The 15,872-nt window shown below is 45.7% G+C and overlaps 3 protein-coding genes across 3 annotated transcripts in view; 2 read left to right on the top strand and 1 right to left on the bottom strand.

Annotated features, from left to right (window-relative positions):
• The window catches only part of ATP5S (ATP synthase, H+ transporting, mitochondrial Fo complex subunit s (factor B)), a 3,775-nt gene extending 3,600 nt beyond the window's left edge, over positions 1-175 (bottom strand). The window contains exon 1 of the mRNA XM_014936794.1: positions 101-175. The gene's annotated coding sequence lies outside the window, so the exon portion shown is untranslated. The remainder of the gene's footprint in view (positions 1-100) is intronic.
• L2HGDH (L-2-hydroxyglutarate dehydrogenase) overlaps positions 1-15,097 on the top strand; it is a 15,150-nt gene extending 53 nt beyond the window's left edge. Inside the window, exons 2-10 of the mRNA XM_014936768.1 lie at positions 52-213; positions 2,404-2,555; positions 5,723-5,854; positions 6,121-6,283; positions 6,816-6,850; positions 7,266-7,433; positions 9,126-9,283; positions 11,255-11,386; positions 12,356-15,097. Coding sequence (XP_014792254.1) covers positions 52-213; positions 2,404-2,555; positions 5,723-5,854; positions 6,121-6,283; positions 6,816-6,850; positions 7,266-7,433; positions 9,126-9,283; positions 11,255-11,386; positions 12,356-12,551 — 1,298 coding nt within the window. The 3' untranslated portion in view covers positions 12,552-15,097. The remainder of the gene's footprint in view (positions 1-51; positions 214-2,403; positions 2,556-5,722; positions 5,855-6,120; positions 6,284-6,815; positions 6,851-7,265; positions 7,434-9,125; positions 9,284-11,254; positions 11,387-12,355) is intronic.
• A 693-nt stretch (positions 15,098-15,790) lies between these two features.
• The window catches only part of SOS2 (SOS Ras/Rho guanine nucleotide exchange factor 2), a 54,350-nt gene continuing 54,268 nt past the window's right edge, over positions 15,791-15,872 (top strand). The window contains exon 1 of the mRNA XM_014936767.1: positions 15,791-15,832. Coding sequence (XP_014792253.1) covers positions 15,791-15,832 — 42 coding nt within the window. The remainder of the gene's footprint in view (positions 15,833-15,872) is intronic.

Here is a 15,872-nt window from a genome sequence, read left to right as displayed (position 1 = left end):
GGGGGCCGGGGCCGGGTCGTCGCCTTCCCCTCAGGGTCGCCGTCCCCTCAGGCTGTGGGGGCGAGCTCACGGCCCGTGTCTGTCTGTCTGTCGACAGCACTTTCGACGTGGCGGTGGTGGGCGCGGGAATCGTGGGGCTGGCCTCGGCCCGGGAGCTCGTCCGGCGGCACCCCTCGCTCGCCTTGGCCGTGCTGGAGAAGGAGCAGGAGCTAGGTATGGTGGCGGGGGGGCTGCCTCCCCCCGGGGCTTGGGGCTGCCGGGTGTCAGTCTGTCGGGAATCTGCGCTCAGGGCACACGCTGGCCAAAGCCTCAGTGTTTTATGAACGTACACGCAAAGGGAAGCTCAGGGTTTGGGTGGACGGGCAGCCAAGGGAGAACATCTGTCCTTCTTGCTGGAATGGGAGAAGAGAAGACTCCAGGAAGACCTTAGAGCCCCTTCTAGTTCCTAAAGGGGCTCCAGGAGAGATGGGGAGGGACTTTTCCGAGGGCATGTAGTGATAGGACAAGGGGTAATGGCTTCAAACTGGAAGAGGGGAGATTGAGATGAGATATTAGGAAGAATCTTTGGTGGGAGGGTGGTGAGAGCCTGGCCCAGGTTGCCCAGAGAAGCTGTGGCTGCCCCATCCCTGGAGGGGTTCAAGGCCAGGTTGGAGGGGGCTTGGAGCAACCTGGTGTGGTGGGAGGTGTCCCTGCCCTGCGCAGGGGCTAGGACTGGATGATCCTTAAGGTCCCTTCCCCCTCAAACCATTCTGTGATTCCCCCTGGGAAGAGCATCTTCCTTCCTGGCTTTGCCCTGAAGGGGCATTTCTTCCTTACTTTGCTCAAGGACGCATCCTTCAGTGGAAAAGCAGAGCTGTCATCAGCCTGTGCTTCACTGCTGGCACTTCAAGTTGGGACTTTAAGTTAAGGAAGACTGAACGTTGCCCCTTCGTTGTTTGAAAGCAGCAGGTCCTACTGGCCTGGGATTTTGGGGACAAGGACAAGGAGGGTGAATGACTCTCGTAAGGAGCGGTGCCGGCCGCAGATGGGCAGGGGCAGGTCTGGTTTGGTACTGCATGGGGTGGGAGGCAGAGGATCAGCTGAGAAATGGTGCCAGGACAGCTTTTTGGTGGAGCATGAGGAGAAGAGTGAAGAAGCGAACAACAAACGGTGATGGTTGGTGGGTAGAGAGGGAGGGCTGGGAAGTAGAGCTGCTTGGAAACGTCTGGGAGCTGCTGGTCTGGGCAAAGTCCACACCTTGGCAATTAATTGCCAGAGCTGTGAACCAGAGGCACTTGCCCCATGTTTCTGGCTCTCCCTGTGAGTGCTGCACGAGGTGCTGTCGTTTGCATGGCAGGTGGAAGGCAAAGGGCTAACACAGGGATCGCTGTGACGATATCACTAATCGCTGACCCCGCATTAGCTGGGGTAAAATGGCTCAGTGCCTGGTGTTGCCTGCTTCCACAGGAAATCTTGAGGGACTCTGCACTGGGGCTTTGAAATAAGAAAGAAGGAGCCCTGTTACTCCGTTGTTTGAAAGGTCACTCAAGTAGGAGCACAAGTTCATCATAAGGAACCTTCACACTGAGTGCTCATGCAGGTACCCCGTCGCTCAGGGGAGGTAGGAGCAACCCCAAGCGATCATGCCAGTGGAGAATTCAAAATAAGACCTGTCAGCCCAAGCTCTCGCTGTAAATAGCCCCATCAGCCAGGCCAGACCTTGCTCTTGAGATGTTACCTGTGTGATACAGAGTGGCTTTTTATCCCCAAGACGAGACCTGCATGAAGACCTTAACAGCTGTGTGAGCGCGAAGCAGGAGTGACCTTTGGGCATCAATATTTTAAGAGGGAGAACCTGCCCAAATTACTTCAATGGAAATGCTTGTGACCTTTTTCACCTCTATTTTACTTAGTTACAGGGAGGAAATAGCAACCCGATCCAGTTCACAAACACCCAAAAAGCCCACCAGCCCTGCCAACACGTCCAAAGAAACGGAGGGTTGCACAGACATCATGTGAGATGAGGCCTTTAAGGATGCCTTTCATTTTAAAAATTGAATATCTTCATTTTAACACGTAGAAAATTTTGATTGATTGGCCTCCAATTGTAGCTCTTGGGTGGAAAACTTGTTATTTTTTTTCCTTTTTATTTTTAAATTTCCCCTTTTCCTTTGTTTTTTCTTTCCATGTTACAAACGGTGATGGTTTATTATTAACTAGGTCTCAGTGTCAGTATTTTTCTAGCCTTTTGAGGCCGAGGGAGGAATTGTGTTTGCTGTGCAGTCACCTTGTTTGAGCATCTCTTCTTGTAACGCTGATTTAGGGCAGGACCTCAAATTGCTCTCTCTTCTGACAGCTGAAATAATGAAGGAATGACCTGTATTTTGACATGTATTTTAATAAGGTATTCTTCTTTCTGTTTAGCTCATCACCAGAGTGGACGTAACAGCGGCGTGATTCACAGTGGGATTTACTACCAGCCTGGATCTCTGAAAGCCAAGCTGTGTGTGCAGGGGGCAGCCCTCTGCTACCAGTACTGTGACCAGAAGGGAATACCCTATAAACAGTGCGGGAAGGTACAGGAGCTGCTTGGTGCTTTATTTTACCTTTGGAAACTGAGGCTGTATAATGTATGTTACAATGTATAGCTTAGACCTGCTTGTGGCCTTTCTCCCAAGAGAGGAGTTTCTGCAGCACTTGTTACCTTCGGGATGAACGTGCCTTTTTTTGTTTTCTTCTTTCCAGCAACTCAAATCAGTTCCTTTTCTGGGCCTAAATAATAATTGTCCTTATCTGGGGGCTGAACCCAAATAAATGGTGGAGTCCATGCCCCATGGAGGGCCACCTGTGTAATTCCAAGGCACACAAAGGCTCTCAGTGTGTACACGCCATACTTCTTGGTCTGTCAGGCTCCAAAAAGACTCCCTGACTTGGAAGCAGCTCCAGATGTCACCCAGCTACATGCATTTATACCGTGATACACCCAGCTAACTCAGCCTGAGATGCTGAGGAGGAGAGTGGCTGCGCTAATTCAGCTTGGGGTCTGCCCAGCCCTATGTCCTGTTTCTGGAAGCGTCTATAAACAGAGACCAGGGGAGGAAGGAGAACAGCACAACCAAATTATTAATTGTTCCAGCTTCCAACTTTTTCCATCTCAGGTTATTTTCTGAGCCCCATCTGTTGTTTCCATAGTGACCCTCAATGGATTTTTCTTCCAAGTGTTTTTTGATTAAAAGCTTTTGCCTCAGAGCACCCTTTGATGAGCAGTTGTGGAGATGGACAACCTGCTGAAAAGTTACATCGTTTTGAAACTGGCTCCTACAAGCCCCCTCTGATGCCTCCAGGCCCTTGTGTTGGAAGAGGGGGTGAACAGTTGATGTGTGCTCACACCTTCCAAGTTCCACATCATTTTATGTGCCCTCCTCCCCCAAAGTCACCCCTTACTTAGTCTTAATCTGATCAGCTGTTCCTTTTGGAGGAGCTTTTTCTTGATTCTCTCCACCCTGTCATTCTTAATCTGATCAGCTGTTCCTTTTGGAGAAGCTTTTTCATGATTCTCTCCACCCTGTTGTCGTTCTCTGAACCATTTCTCGTTTAATGCCTCTTTGATAGGAGATGAGGACCACAGCTGTGCCCAGCATTCCAGCTGTGGTCAGACTCTGGATTTTTGCCTTGAAATTGCAGAGTTCTTTGTATTATCCTATATCCTTTTCCTAGTTGTTCCTAATATTCAATTTAGGGCTTTTCAGCTGTTGCTAGGCACTGAGCTGATGTTTCCACAGGGTTGTCTACTCTAACCCCAAAATCTTGGTGCCGAGTGATAACTTTGAACTTAGAATCTATCATTTTATACATGAGGCTGCAACTGCTTTTTCTGTCATTGTCATTCCATGTTTTTCTGCATTTAATTTAATCTGCCGTTTCGTTAGTCGCTCCTTCCCCTCGGAAGGTCCCTCTGCTGTTCTTAATGGTCACCTCTTGTCTGAAGCACCTTGAGTCACTTCAGACCATCGTCAGACTGTCCCACCTCCCTGCCCCTTTCCAGGTTGCTCATAAACCTCTTGGACAGCATGAGCCTTTCTCTTAAATGTGTGATGCTGATGTGACAAGCGTCCCTACGAGGCCCCGTATCTCAGCACCCTCTGGGAGCTGGGTGCAGATCCCTGCCAGATCTGCAGCACAGAGCAGACATCCCTGGAGGTGACAGTGTCCCTGGCCCTCGAACCAAGGCTGGTGGCAGTTGTCCCCGGTTCATACTGGGCTCCCTTGGCTGCGGCGCTGGTCACAAGGTGGCACTGTGGATTTGCTGAGCCCTACACCTGGAGTTACGAGCCTCCTCTCAACAAAAAGCACCGAGCCAGCAGAATTGCTCTGTAGGAACCAGTTTGACCTTGGACCGACCCAGCAGCATTGTTGGTCCTTTGCTGACACCAGATTTGTGTACTTCTGCATCACCTCCCCCACAGCCTTTATTCCAGGGAAGATGAGGCCCCACCTCGAGGGCTGTGTCCAGTTTTGGGCCCCTCGAGACAGGAAAGACATTGAGGGGCTGGAGCGGGTCCAGAGAAGGGCAATGGAGCTGGTGAGGGGTCTGGAGCACAAGTCTTGTGAGGAGAGGCTGAGGGAGCTGGGGGTGTTCAGCCTGGAGAAAAGGAGGCTGAGGGGAGACCTTCTCGCTTTCTCCAACTCCCTGAAAGGAGGGTGTAGCCAGGGGGGGTCGGTCTCTTCTCCCAAGGAACAGGCGATGGGACAAGAGGAAACGGCCTCAAGTTCCACCAGGCGAGGTTTAGGATGGATATTAGGAAAAATTTCTTCTCCAGAAGGGTTGTCAAACACTGGAATGGGCTGCGATCCTCCTTGTTTGTTGTGTGGGTGTCTATTTTTGTCAGTTGGGTTGACGGTTGGACAAGATGATCTTTAAGGTCCCTTCCAACCTAGAAGATTCTGTGATTCTGTGGTGGAGTCCCCATCCCTGGAGGGATTTAAAAACTGGGCAGACGTGGTGCTGAGGGACAGGGGTTAGTGATAGTTTTGTCCGTGCTGGGTTGATGGTTGGAGTCAATGATCAGAAAGGTCCCTTCCAACCCAGAGAATTCTATGCTTCTGTGATGTTGAGGCTTTACAGGTTGTTTTACATAAAGCAGCCCCAGGTTTGGAGATCACGCTGCCTTCTCAGTGCAAAGGTGCCTGTGTTGGCAGACCTGGGCTGGGCCTGGCAAACTTGGTCTGTGCAAACTTTGTACAGACAGTTCATTGTCTGGACAAACGTCTTGTGATAGGTGTGAGCTAATTACATGGTGAAGCACAGTGGAGCTGGTGCAGTTCAGTTTAAACACGGTGACGGAACGTGTCCTTACTCTTGTATCAAGACTGAGATTTGTACATCTTGGGTTAAGGTCAGTTTTATTTTTGGAAGCGTCCCAGTGGCTCTTTAAAGTCATATTCTCTTCTTTCACAGTCAAGTTTGTAGTCTTATGCTACTTTAGCAAATATTATCCATTGGCAGTAACTTAAACTACAGTTCAATGTTTGTTTTTCACTCTCCTTAATATATAGGTGCTTTCTTAGTAATAATAGGTATTTATAGAATCTTGTGCCACTAATGGCACAAACCACATTTCCCCCCCCTGCCCCGAATTATAATTTACAGTTCACCCGTTCGCTGTTGGCTTGGGCTTGGTGCCAATCCTGAACTGGCTTTGTATGCTTTGCTCACTGGTGCACCTTGTTATCCTTTCTGAAGCTAATTGTAGCCGTTGAACAAGATGAAATTCCAAGACTCAAAGCTCTGTATGAACGGGGGCTGCAGAACAACGTCCCAGGTCTGAGGCTGATTGGACCGAAGGAAATACAAGCCAAAGAACCCTTCTGCAGGGTAAGGGATTTGCTTATTTTTATTTGGCGTGTAAGACCTCAGTTTCTCGTATAATGTTATAATTTAACATAAATACGTTTCTGGCCTTGAGGTAATTGGCAGGGTCGACAAGTTTAAAAGAGCCTCAAAACCCAGGAGAAATATAATTGTCAATAAAAATAAATGTATCTGTTTATTTCTGGAACTTTTTATCCTTCATATGCATTTGCCATTCCAAAGTCTGTGTACAGCCTTCACTGTTCTTCTGTATCTCCATACTGTTCCAGGGTCTGATGGCCCTTGATTCTCCTTATACTGGCATCGTGAATTACAAACAAGTGGCCCAGTCCTACGCTGAAGACTTCCAGGAAGCAGGTGGCACAATCTTGACTGATTTTGAAGTTACAAACATGGAGATGGCTAAAGAAAGCTCTTCAGAAAGTGACGACGGTAAGGCAGGTTTTTTACCCTTCTTATTTGCTACAGTCCTGCCACAGATCCTGCTCAAAACACATTTGCTTTGACTGAAATCACGTTTCTGAACCTTTCTGTCTCATAGAGCAGAGACAAAAGGCAAAATTATGTTAGAATATGGAGCAAGCTCATTTTTTTTTCTCAGGCAGGTCACCCTTCAGCTGAAACATCTAATGCTGGTGGAAGAAAATGACAGAACAACCTACTTTCTCTCTTTTACTCTCCTACTAAGATCAGATTTAGCTGAATGTCACATATGTATTTGTATGATAGTGCTTTTTCTTTACCTTGGAAGGCAGGTTGGATCTGTGCTGGTACATATATGGAAAAATTTTTTAAAAAAACCTGTTGATTCCTAAATATAATTACATGCAACAATATCAGTTATGTTAACAGTAGCTGCTCCAGAGCTTGGAGATCTCCCAGTGGAAGAACCCTTAATGGTGGCAAGTTGCTTGTTCTGACAGTTTTCTGTTACATATTCTTCTCTTGTCTAATTCTGTTACAGGGCTGAAATACCCAGTCGTTGTTAGGAACTCAAAGGTAAGAACTAAGTTGAAGATTTAATTGCTTAATAGGAAACTGTTTCTCCTTTTCTTAAGAATTCATGTTGAGTCCTGGTGGAATAATTATTCCTACTGGGAATAATAATGAAAGTATAACTTTTCACTGCCTGGCTTATGTTTCACTGTGTATGTCCCTTATCTTCTTTATTTGCACATTCTTGTGCTTGTTGTTTCCAAGCACTCCTTTCATCACTTAAATCATTTGGGGAGAAACACCTGTTTTCATGTTTGCTTTGAGTCTTCGGCATCTATAAAAACGATAGGGAGGCATCTAGAATCATTTCATCATCAGAAAGCCACGAGGAGAAAATATCTGGACTCTTCTTTGGGGCAATGGGTGGTTTTTTAGTAGATACGTTGAATTTTTGTGTGTTTTGTTTTGTTTTGGACAGGGTGAGGAAATCTACTGTCGGCACATTGTGACCTGTGCAGGACTTTACTCAGACCGGCTCTCGGAGATCAGCGGCTGCAGCCCCGAACCTCGGATCGTGCCCTTCCGTGGGGATTATTTGGTGCTAAAACCAGAAAAGTGCTATATGGTTAAAGGAAATATTTATCCGGTACGTACTCTCCGGTTTGGCTTTCATGGTGCACTCTAAGAACTGCTGAAACTACAGAAATAAGGGCAATATTACACAGTTATTTCTGTTAGACTGCAGATAGTGATACCTGTGGATGTAAATTCAGTTGCTTTCTGAGAGAATAATTTTGTTTTGTTAATTCTTGAGGAACAGGTAGAAGTACCACATGGGAAACTATCGCCAGTTGGGGTTTTCCTATATGGTTAAAGGAAATATTTATCCGGTATGTACTCTCCGGTTTGGCTTTTTTTTTTGTTTGTGTTTTTGGTTTTTTAATAGGGAAAGAATGAACCGTTTAGCATGAAAGCCACATGCCCACAAAAACCTGGCTTCTTTCTTCGCGTTATAAAATAAATCTGTTGGCAGGATTCAGAAGTCAATGAGGGACAACGGTAAATAATTAATTACTTAGATGTAGAGTTTAATCTTGTGTCCTAATACCCAAAAGCTTGGATTTAGGTATTTGTCTTTCAGCCTCATCTTTGAATTAGCTTTATTTTGAATTTACTTTGAATTATGACAAAAAATAGGCACAAGAGGAAAAGGACAAGCTTTCACCCATCTAATACAGACAAATAGTGTGATCAAGAGGAGGAATCCCAGACAGAAAATGGAAGTTAGTGAGCAAGAAGAGAGAATTCCTAGAGCAGCATTTTAGTTGATTGGTGCAATACATTGAAGTCCTGCCTTTCTGAATATGAACTTGAATTTCCCAGCTAAACACTAGAAAATTGCATGATTCCTAGGGGTATGTTACCAGAAATGTAATATAGTTTGTGCAGTGGTTGAACTTAGCTTCAAAAGTATTAAAGGCATGGTTTTAGCAGGAAAATCAATGCACTGAACACAGAAAAGGACCATATCTTAAAGCACTTTTTAGCCATAGCAATACTGGTTTGTGAGAAATACCCACTACTTGCTGATTTTCAGCCTGTGTCACCTCTGTAGTCACCTTTTCTAAATAGCTAAAGATCTGAAAGTGCCAGGGCGTGTAGAGGTGTGTTTATTTAATACTTGTACCTGCACACACACAGCTTATTTTTGTTTCAGCCGTCGCACACAGTTACACTGTTTTCCATTTGCAAACAAAAAAGAAACTGCAGGTATTTATTATTAGCATTAATCAGGCTTGGTAACTGCACGTTGTTCTGAGCAACACAGGTATGGTGAGGTTTTCCTAATATTTTATAACCTATTTTATTACAGCATAATTACTACTGCTGAATAGCATTAGTGTGCCGTTGGTTTTGTTGTGGGTTGATTTATATCCTGAGAAATCATGTATATTTCTTTTTCCCCTGTTGTTTGTTTTGCTTTTACCTAAGATGCAGCCTTACTTGGCCCTGCTCTGTTCTTCATTGTTTTAAATTAGTTATGTGCTATAACTGCACAATTTAAAAAAGCAGAAAAACCAGGGCAGGAGCCAATTGTATGGTTATATGACCCAAATTTTGTTGTAATGATTGGAAATAAAATGGAAAATTTAATTTACTTCCTTTTTCGCTTGTTCATTTAAAAATAGTTATTTCCATTTATAGAGAGGACAACTCCTTTGCTGTGTTGTGGTCTGTTTTATTCACTCTCTCGCACAGTAAACTGTTAATGTCTGTACTTTCCTCTTCACAAAAGTTTTCCACGTTTCCTGGCTGAGTTTGCTGTGTCCCCCTCTAGGTTCCCAATCCTCGGTTCCCATTTCTGGGCTTTCATTTCACGCCAAGGATGGACGGCAGCATTTGGCTGGGTCCCAACGCGGTCCTGGCCTTCAAGAGAGAGGGCTACAGCTTGTTTGACTTCAGTGCTGGAGAGTTTCTAGATGCTGTAATGTACAGGTAATATCTTCTCATCTGCTGAACGCAGTTATTTAAACATCAGCTTGGGACACCGTGGAATTTCACTGAATTTTTAGAGTTGGAAGGGACCATAGAGAAGCTACTTCTTGTCAAAATGCCTGCTTTTGCCAAGTTTTTTTGGTGTGTTTTCAAGACAGTTGTGCTGATAAGGGTGGAGACTTCTCCAAGACGCTTGACTTTATGTGACCTAATATTTGAATTTTCATAAACTCCCCAGACATGTCTCAGCTGGTCTGAGAATGCGGCTGCTCATGGCAAGGTGCTGGTGAGCCACAGTGCTGCTGGTGGAGCTCTTCCAGGGTTGGTTTTGGTCTGATGCTGTGTGATGTTTTAATCAACCTCAGAATTTTTAGAGTTGGAAGGGACCATAGAGAAGCTACTTCTTGTCAAAATGCCTGCTTTTGCCAAGTTTTTTTGGTGTGTTTTCAAGACAGTTGTGCTGATAAGGGTGGAGACTTCTCCAAGACGCTTGACTTTATGTGACCTAATATTTGAATTTTCATAAACTCCCCAGACATGTCTCAGCTGGTCTGAGAATGCGGCTGCTCATGGCAAGGTGCTGGTGAGCCACAGTGCTGCTGGTGGAGCTCTTCCAGGGTTGGTTTTGGTCCGATGCCGTGGGATGTTTTAATCAACCTCGACAGTGTAATTAAAATACCTGCAGAGGATGCTTGGAAGAGAGAACACGGAGTGGTCTGAGTTGCCATGTTAAACTTTGTCAGACCATCAATACACATTTAAAAAATGCCCAGGTGCATGTCAGAGGAATTGGGAATCATCACTAAAATTGCAAACAGAAATGAACGGCGTATGTGTAGAAGGCAAGAGAAATCTTGCTTCATTATGAAGGGCTCGATAGACCATTACTAAGTGCTCAATTTTAGAACTTAGATTAATTTTAGAAATTAGACATTAGAATGTGGCAGTAGTGGGGAGGATCCATGGAGAGTGGAGTGCCTGGAGAAGAGGAGGCTCCGGGGGGACCCTATAGCGGCCTTCCGATACCTAAAGGGGGCCTACAGGAAAGCTGGAGAGGGACTTTTCCCAAGGGCATGTAGTGATAGGACAAGGGGTAATGGCTTCAAACTGGAAGAGGGGAGATGTAGATGAGATTTTAGGATGAAAATCTTGACCGTGAGGGTGGTGAGAGCCTGGCCCAGGTTGGCCAGAGAAGCTGTGGCTGCCCCATCCCTGGAGGGGTTCAAGGCCAGGTTGGAGGGGGCTTGGAGCAACCTGGTCTGGTGGGAGGTGTCCCTGCCCAGGGCAGGGGGTTGGAACTGGATGATCTTTAAAGTCTCTTCCAGCTCTAACCATTCTATGATTCCGTGAGAGGCTGCACAACAGGTCAGGCAATTGGGTCCCTTCCAGCTCTAACCATTCTGTGATTCCGTGAGAGGCTGCAGAACAGGTCAGGGAATTGGAAAAAAAAACATTCTGGCAAAGAGCTCAACTTAATGCAGTTTATTAAAGAGTTGAAAGCATCTTGCTCATTGTTGATAGATTTCTATACTGGAAGACTGGAGGAAAGCAAAGCAAACAAACAAGATTTGTAAAGACATAGCAAGATTCATTGACTGAAAGCTGAGGGTTTTAGGAGTATGATGATCTTTCCAAAATGATTGTGAAAAAGGGTCTCAAGCATCTTCCCTCGTGCGTGTGGGTTTTTTGTCTCTTACCATTTGACTGGACCAGAGAAAAATCCTGGAAATAGGAAGGATGAGTTCAGAGTTAATTCTCAACGAAAGAATGTAAATGTGCTCTATAAACAAGGTCTGTTGAAGCGGAGAAGGACAAACATATTTCTCAAGTAGAAACATGATGGATTACTGACGTTGGAAATGGGAACTCTTGCCGTGCAGTTGCATTCGCTGCCTTCTTAGTGTTAGTTTGACAGGACTGCATTTATTATGGAAGATTTATTCTTACTGCAGTTACATTTTCTCTTGACAGTGGGTTATGGAAGCTTGTGCTGAGCAACCTCTCTTATGGCCTGAGTGAGATGTACAGAGCCTGTTCTCTTAGCGCGCAGGTGAAGCAGCTTCAGAAGTTCATCCCTGAGGTCACTGTCAATGATGTGCTCAGGTAAAGAAAGTTCTAGTTAGTAGCATGTTAAATCTCTTATTTTTAACAGTAGCATATGTAGTGTTTTCTTACTCCCTTCCTCCACCAAAATATGCTACTGAAGCGTAGAAGCATTTAACTACTTTCTACAGGAAGGCCTTTTATATTTTGTTTGTTTGCATATAGGCAACTTTGATGAATATTTGTGTGATTTTTCTGTGCTCTCCATAGGCTTAAATACACAATTATGACATATTCACCAAAAAAGAAAAAGTCTCTTTATCCTAGCAATAAAGTTCAGTAGCCTGAAAATAATCTGAGGTCACAAAGAAAGCAAAACACTAATGAAATTCCGAGGAGAAGCCAGACTGTGGGTTGCCACTGAGTGAATATTGACTTAGTTTAATCATCTCAATAAAACCATATTCAGCTTCTTACTGCGTGGAGAGAGAGCAACTAATTCAAAGGAGTTTAGAAATGCCAAGGAACTGAAGAGACTTGTGAGGAAAGGTGAGGCTTTTAAGTACATGGAGGTGGGTTTAACTCTCCAACAATTTGCAGAGAGAAAATCCAGAATAAGAAAAGCTGGAGCCTGGTAAAAGGGAGTTACCCAGCCGAGGCAGCGTACCATTGGCATGAAATTCATGTTTGACAAGGCTTGCTATTTCAAAACAAAGAGTTTCCTTTCCGAAAAGACAGGGCATGTTTGGGGGGGTGGGAGGGGAGCAGAGTAACTTCACAACCAGGAGAGAAACAGAAGATCCTCTGCTTGGCTTCCTCCCCTTGTTTTACAGTAACAGCTCTGAGACATCTCCCACTCTGCCTCACAAGTGTTAAACTACCCACTGCTCCCCCAAAAGCCTGTCGGGGCTTTGACTCCACAGTCTGCCTGCCTTATTCTTGCCCTGGGCACCTTCACGAGGTCAGAACAGAATTGATTTTCTGACTTGAGAAAACTTTTTCTTGCTAATGGTGAGCTCTGTTCCGCAGGGGTCCGTCCGGAGTGAGAGCTCAAGCACTGGACACTGATGGAAATTTGGTAGATGACTTTGTATTCGATGGAGGCAGCGGAGATATCGGAAGCAGAGTTCTTCACGTCAGGAACGCCCCGTCTCCTGCTGCCACCTCCTCCCTTGCCATCGCAAAAATGATTGCAGATGAAGTGAAGAGAAGATTTGAACTGTGAATGACTGACAGGTGTAGTGAGATTTATCCCTCTTGTATGTGTAGCAGCTTGTCTGCACTGAAGGAACTCTGCAGCCTTTAATGACAAAGATAAAATGTGCTGCTTGCAAGACCAGCGCCGGTGTAGCTGTCCCGTGCCAAACCAGCCTTTGAAATGTTTGCCTTTGCCAGCCCACGATCGTCTCAGCTTGGGGAATAAAGGAGTTACGGTACCAGCATCTGTGAGAAAGAAGCAAACAGCCCCGTTGGCAGTGAAGGTTTGTCGACCTTGAGCAGGAACAACCTGCGTTGGACAGAAGGGCTGGTTCCAGGCACGACGCCTGGGTCTCTCCAAACCGTAGCGGGCGGTTGGGTGGAGCAGGAAGAGCCTCTGTGGTGGGGTTGCCCACACGGACTTCCCATGTCTCTGCTCAAAACATTGTCTCCTCCTCGCGCTCTGGGGAGGCGGTCGATCCTCTGAAAAACCACAAGCTTGGGGTGGTTCTCTGTGGGCTTTCTCTCTGGCTCCGGTTAATGTAAGCTACAGGAGCCTGCAGTCCTGTAGCTTACATTAAAGTAATGGAGATGGAAGGATAAGCCCTGATTAAGGGTTCTGCTGATACGGAATTAAGGGCTTTATCAGAGGCTGAAAACAATATTCAGAGCCTTCTACGTGAATGTAGAGTATTTCAGAGAAAAATGAGCCTAACAAGGGATTACCAAACCCAAGTCAATTTAGATACATAATTCAGATACGCTGTCTATCTGATCGCAGTCTTTATTTTTTTATAGAGCTGAAATTAAAATGTATACATAAACAGTCATTTTTCATTTAACTTAAATCTGGGGACTTGGCACCCATCAGAAACTACTTCAGTCATTTTGGGTTATTTTTTTTCCTTTGAATACTGGTAATGCAAAAGGAGCTTATCTTTGTACAGCGTGTTGAGCAACCCAGTGGAAATGGTCTTTGTAAAAGCAAATGTGAAGGGAGGGAAGCTACAGAAACCTGTCTTTATTGAGTCATGTTGCACAGCGCTTCCTTTGGAGCCCAAACAGCAGTGAGTCAGGAAAGCTGCCCCATTTCCCCCATGGCTGGCAAAAGGGAAGCTCAAAAAGGGCTGGTTACTCTTCTGAGCCCTTCTTGATATTTGAAGTTGTATCAAAGGTACACCTGGACGAGGGTCCGGGTGGAGAACGGGCTTTAAACTCGAGAGAGGTGTTAAACAAGTTTGGTACCGAGCTAACCGAGCAGCTTGGTGTGTTCTGCATAATTGCTACAAAAAAGAATTATGTGGCCCCAGGGACAAAGTACTTGAGAATACTTTTAAAGCAGATGTTCACAGGATGTTGGGTAACACAGATAATTGTGGGTAGTTTGCTACCAGGCAGCTTGCCATGCTCTTAAGTTACTTTCTGTACTCCTCTGACATGCACAAGGGGAGTGTGTCAGCACAGATCAGGTGTGCTCCCTGATGTTTTTACTGTACAGACCTGAGCCACTTTTGAAGAGAGAAAGGGCTTAACCTTTTTTTTTTTCTTTCCTTTTTTATTTTGTTTTTTCCCTGGTGGCATCTACCAGAAGAGTGACTCCCGTATAAGGGCAACCTGGAAATTCAAGTAGTAAGCCCTTCAAAGAAAAGCTTTGGTTGTTATTCTTAGCCACAGTGACACGAGATGGAGATTCATATATTCCAAACACTAAAATGCCACATGGCTGTGTAAAAGTTATACCTTCACAATGGAACAATCGTATCTTCGCTCCCCGCCAGAAGTGTTGCCTATCAACAGTAAATACTACAAAAGGATTGCAAAAGCAACTTCCTCCCACACGAGGTGTGGCCCTAACATGTATTAACAGAATAAAGAACATTAAAATGCAAAGCAGTCATATACTATGGGGAATCTCAAGTCAGCACATTTAACTCTGCAGCCTGCTGTGCTTTTTACTCTCAGGAGGTGATTATTCTGGGGAAGAGTTTAACTGAAGCTTTTAAATTATGAATCTTCATGTAGCATTCTGTGAAAGATTTATATTTTTAGAGATAAAAGTTACAAACCTTTTTTAAAGCAGTAACTTCAGAGAGTTACGACAATGGGGTTTCATACCTAAATCTTGTGAAGTGCGAAAATGTATGAATATATTTTCTAAAAGAGATTTCTAGAAGTGAAAGCCCTTCACTTGGATGGCTTAATAACTGTGCCTTTCTCTACTATGATTAAAATAGCGTGGTGGGTTTTTCTAATTGCTGTAAGGTCTGTGTATTTCTCCTGACTTACGGAAAAGTTTCACTGCTATTTGCTAATTCTCATCCGAATTAGGCAGGATATAGCTCTGTATAATAGGAATTACTTTATTTTGGGGGAGGGGGAAACACACATGACCAAACTTGTCTTCCTATCGTACCTGTATCTTGTCTCTCCTTATCACACTTCGTGGCTTTTTCTCACACAGGTATGTCTGCAGCGGACAGAACTAGTCTTAAGCCTGATCTGGACCTGTAATGGCATGTGGAGTGGCAATTCTTGAAATTCTGAATAAATGCATTAGGACAGCTTTGGACAAACACAATTTATTTCCCCCAAAGCGTCCTGTAAGATCACTCCTAAACTCTGGGAAGGGGTACGGCACATCATATCTCTTTTTTTTTAAAAAAACGTTGCAGAGAGTGATATGGTGCCACACGTCGTGGCTTCCTGGGTGGCTGCTTTTGGGAAAACGAGCTCCTTTGGGGCACTTTGCTGTGTCTGGTGGCACTGTCACACCTTGGAGTGGCTGGAGGAGAGCGGGATGTCACCTCCTGAGGTGACATCTTGGGGCTGTGGTGGTGGGGATGAGGCGCCAGGCAAAGGGGCTCCCCTCAGCCGGGACACGGGCTTCCAGAGCGGGCATGGAGCCACCTCTTCCCCCAGGTCACCACCCGCACCCTGACATTGCGCTCGGAATTACCTTTTTCCTCACGGTTGGGATTTGACGAACAGGTCCCTTCTCACAGAAATAAGTATTTTGCTGGGCCCCTCAGAAAGGCCCAGACGGCGGCGCTGGAGGAGTTGCCACAGCCTTTCTCTTAGAGGAAACCCGGCATCGCGCGGGGATTGCCGGCAGAAAGGCACTTTTGTTTTCCCCCCGATTTCATTTATCGAGATTTGAACGCCAAAAAACCTGAAATTATTTAGCCCCAGCCGGGCTCTGGCTGCTGTGGAGAAGCCGCTGTGCCCGGGTGTGGCCGCCAGGGGGCGGCGCGGCGGTGGGCGGGCGGCATGGTGGTGGTGGCGGCGGCGGTGGTAGCGGCGGCGGCGCATGCGCGCGGAGGGCGGCGGCGGTAGCGGGGCCGCAGCCGAG

This window comes from Calidris pugnax, unplaced genomic scaffold (assembly GCF_001431845.1).
Source record: "Calidris pugnax isolate Ruff unplaced genomic scaffold, ASM143184v1 scaffold10, whole genome shotgun sequence".
Taxonomy (NCBI): domain Eukaryota; kingdom Metazoa; phylum Chordata; class Aves; order Charadriiformes; family Scolopacidae; genus Calidris; species Calidris pugnax.
This window is presented reverse-complemented; position numbering and strand designations above follow the sequence as displayed.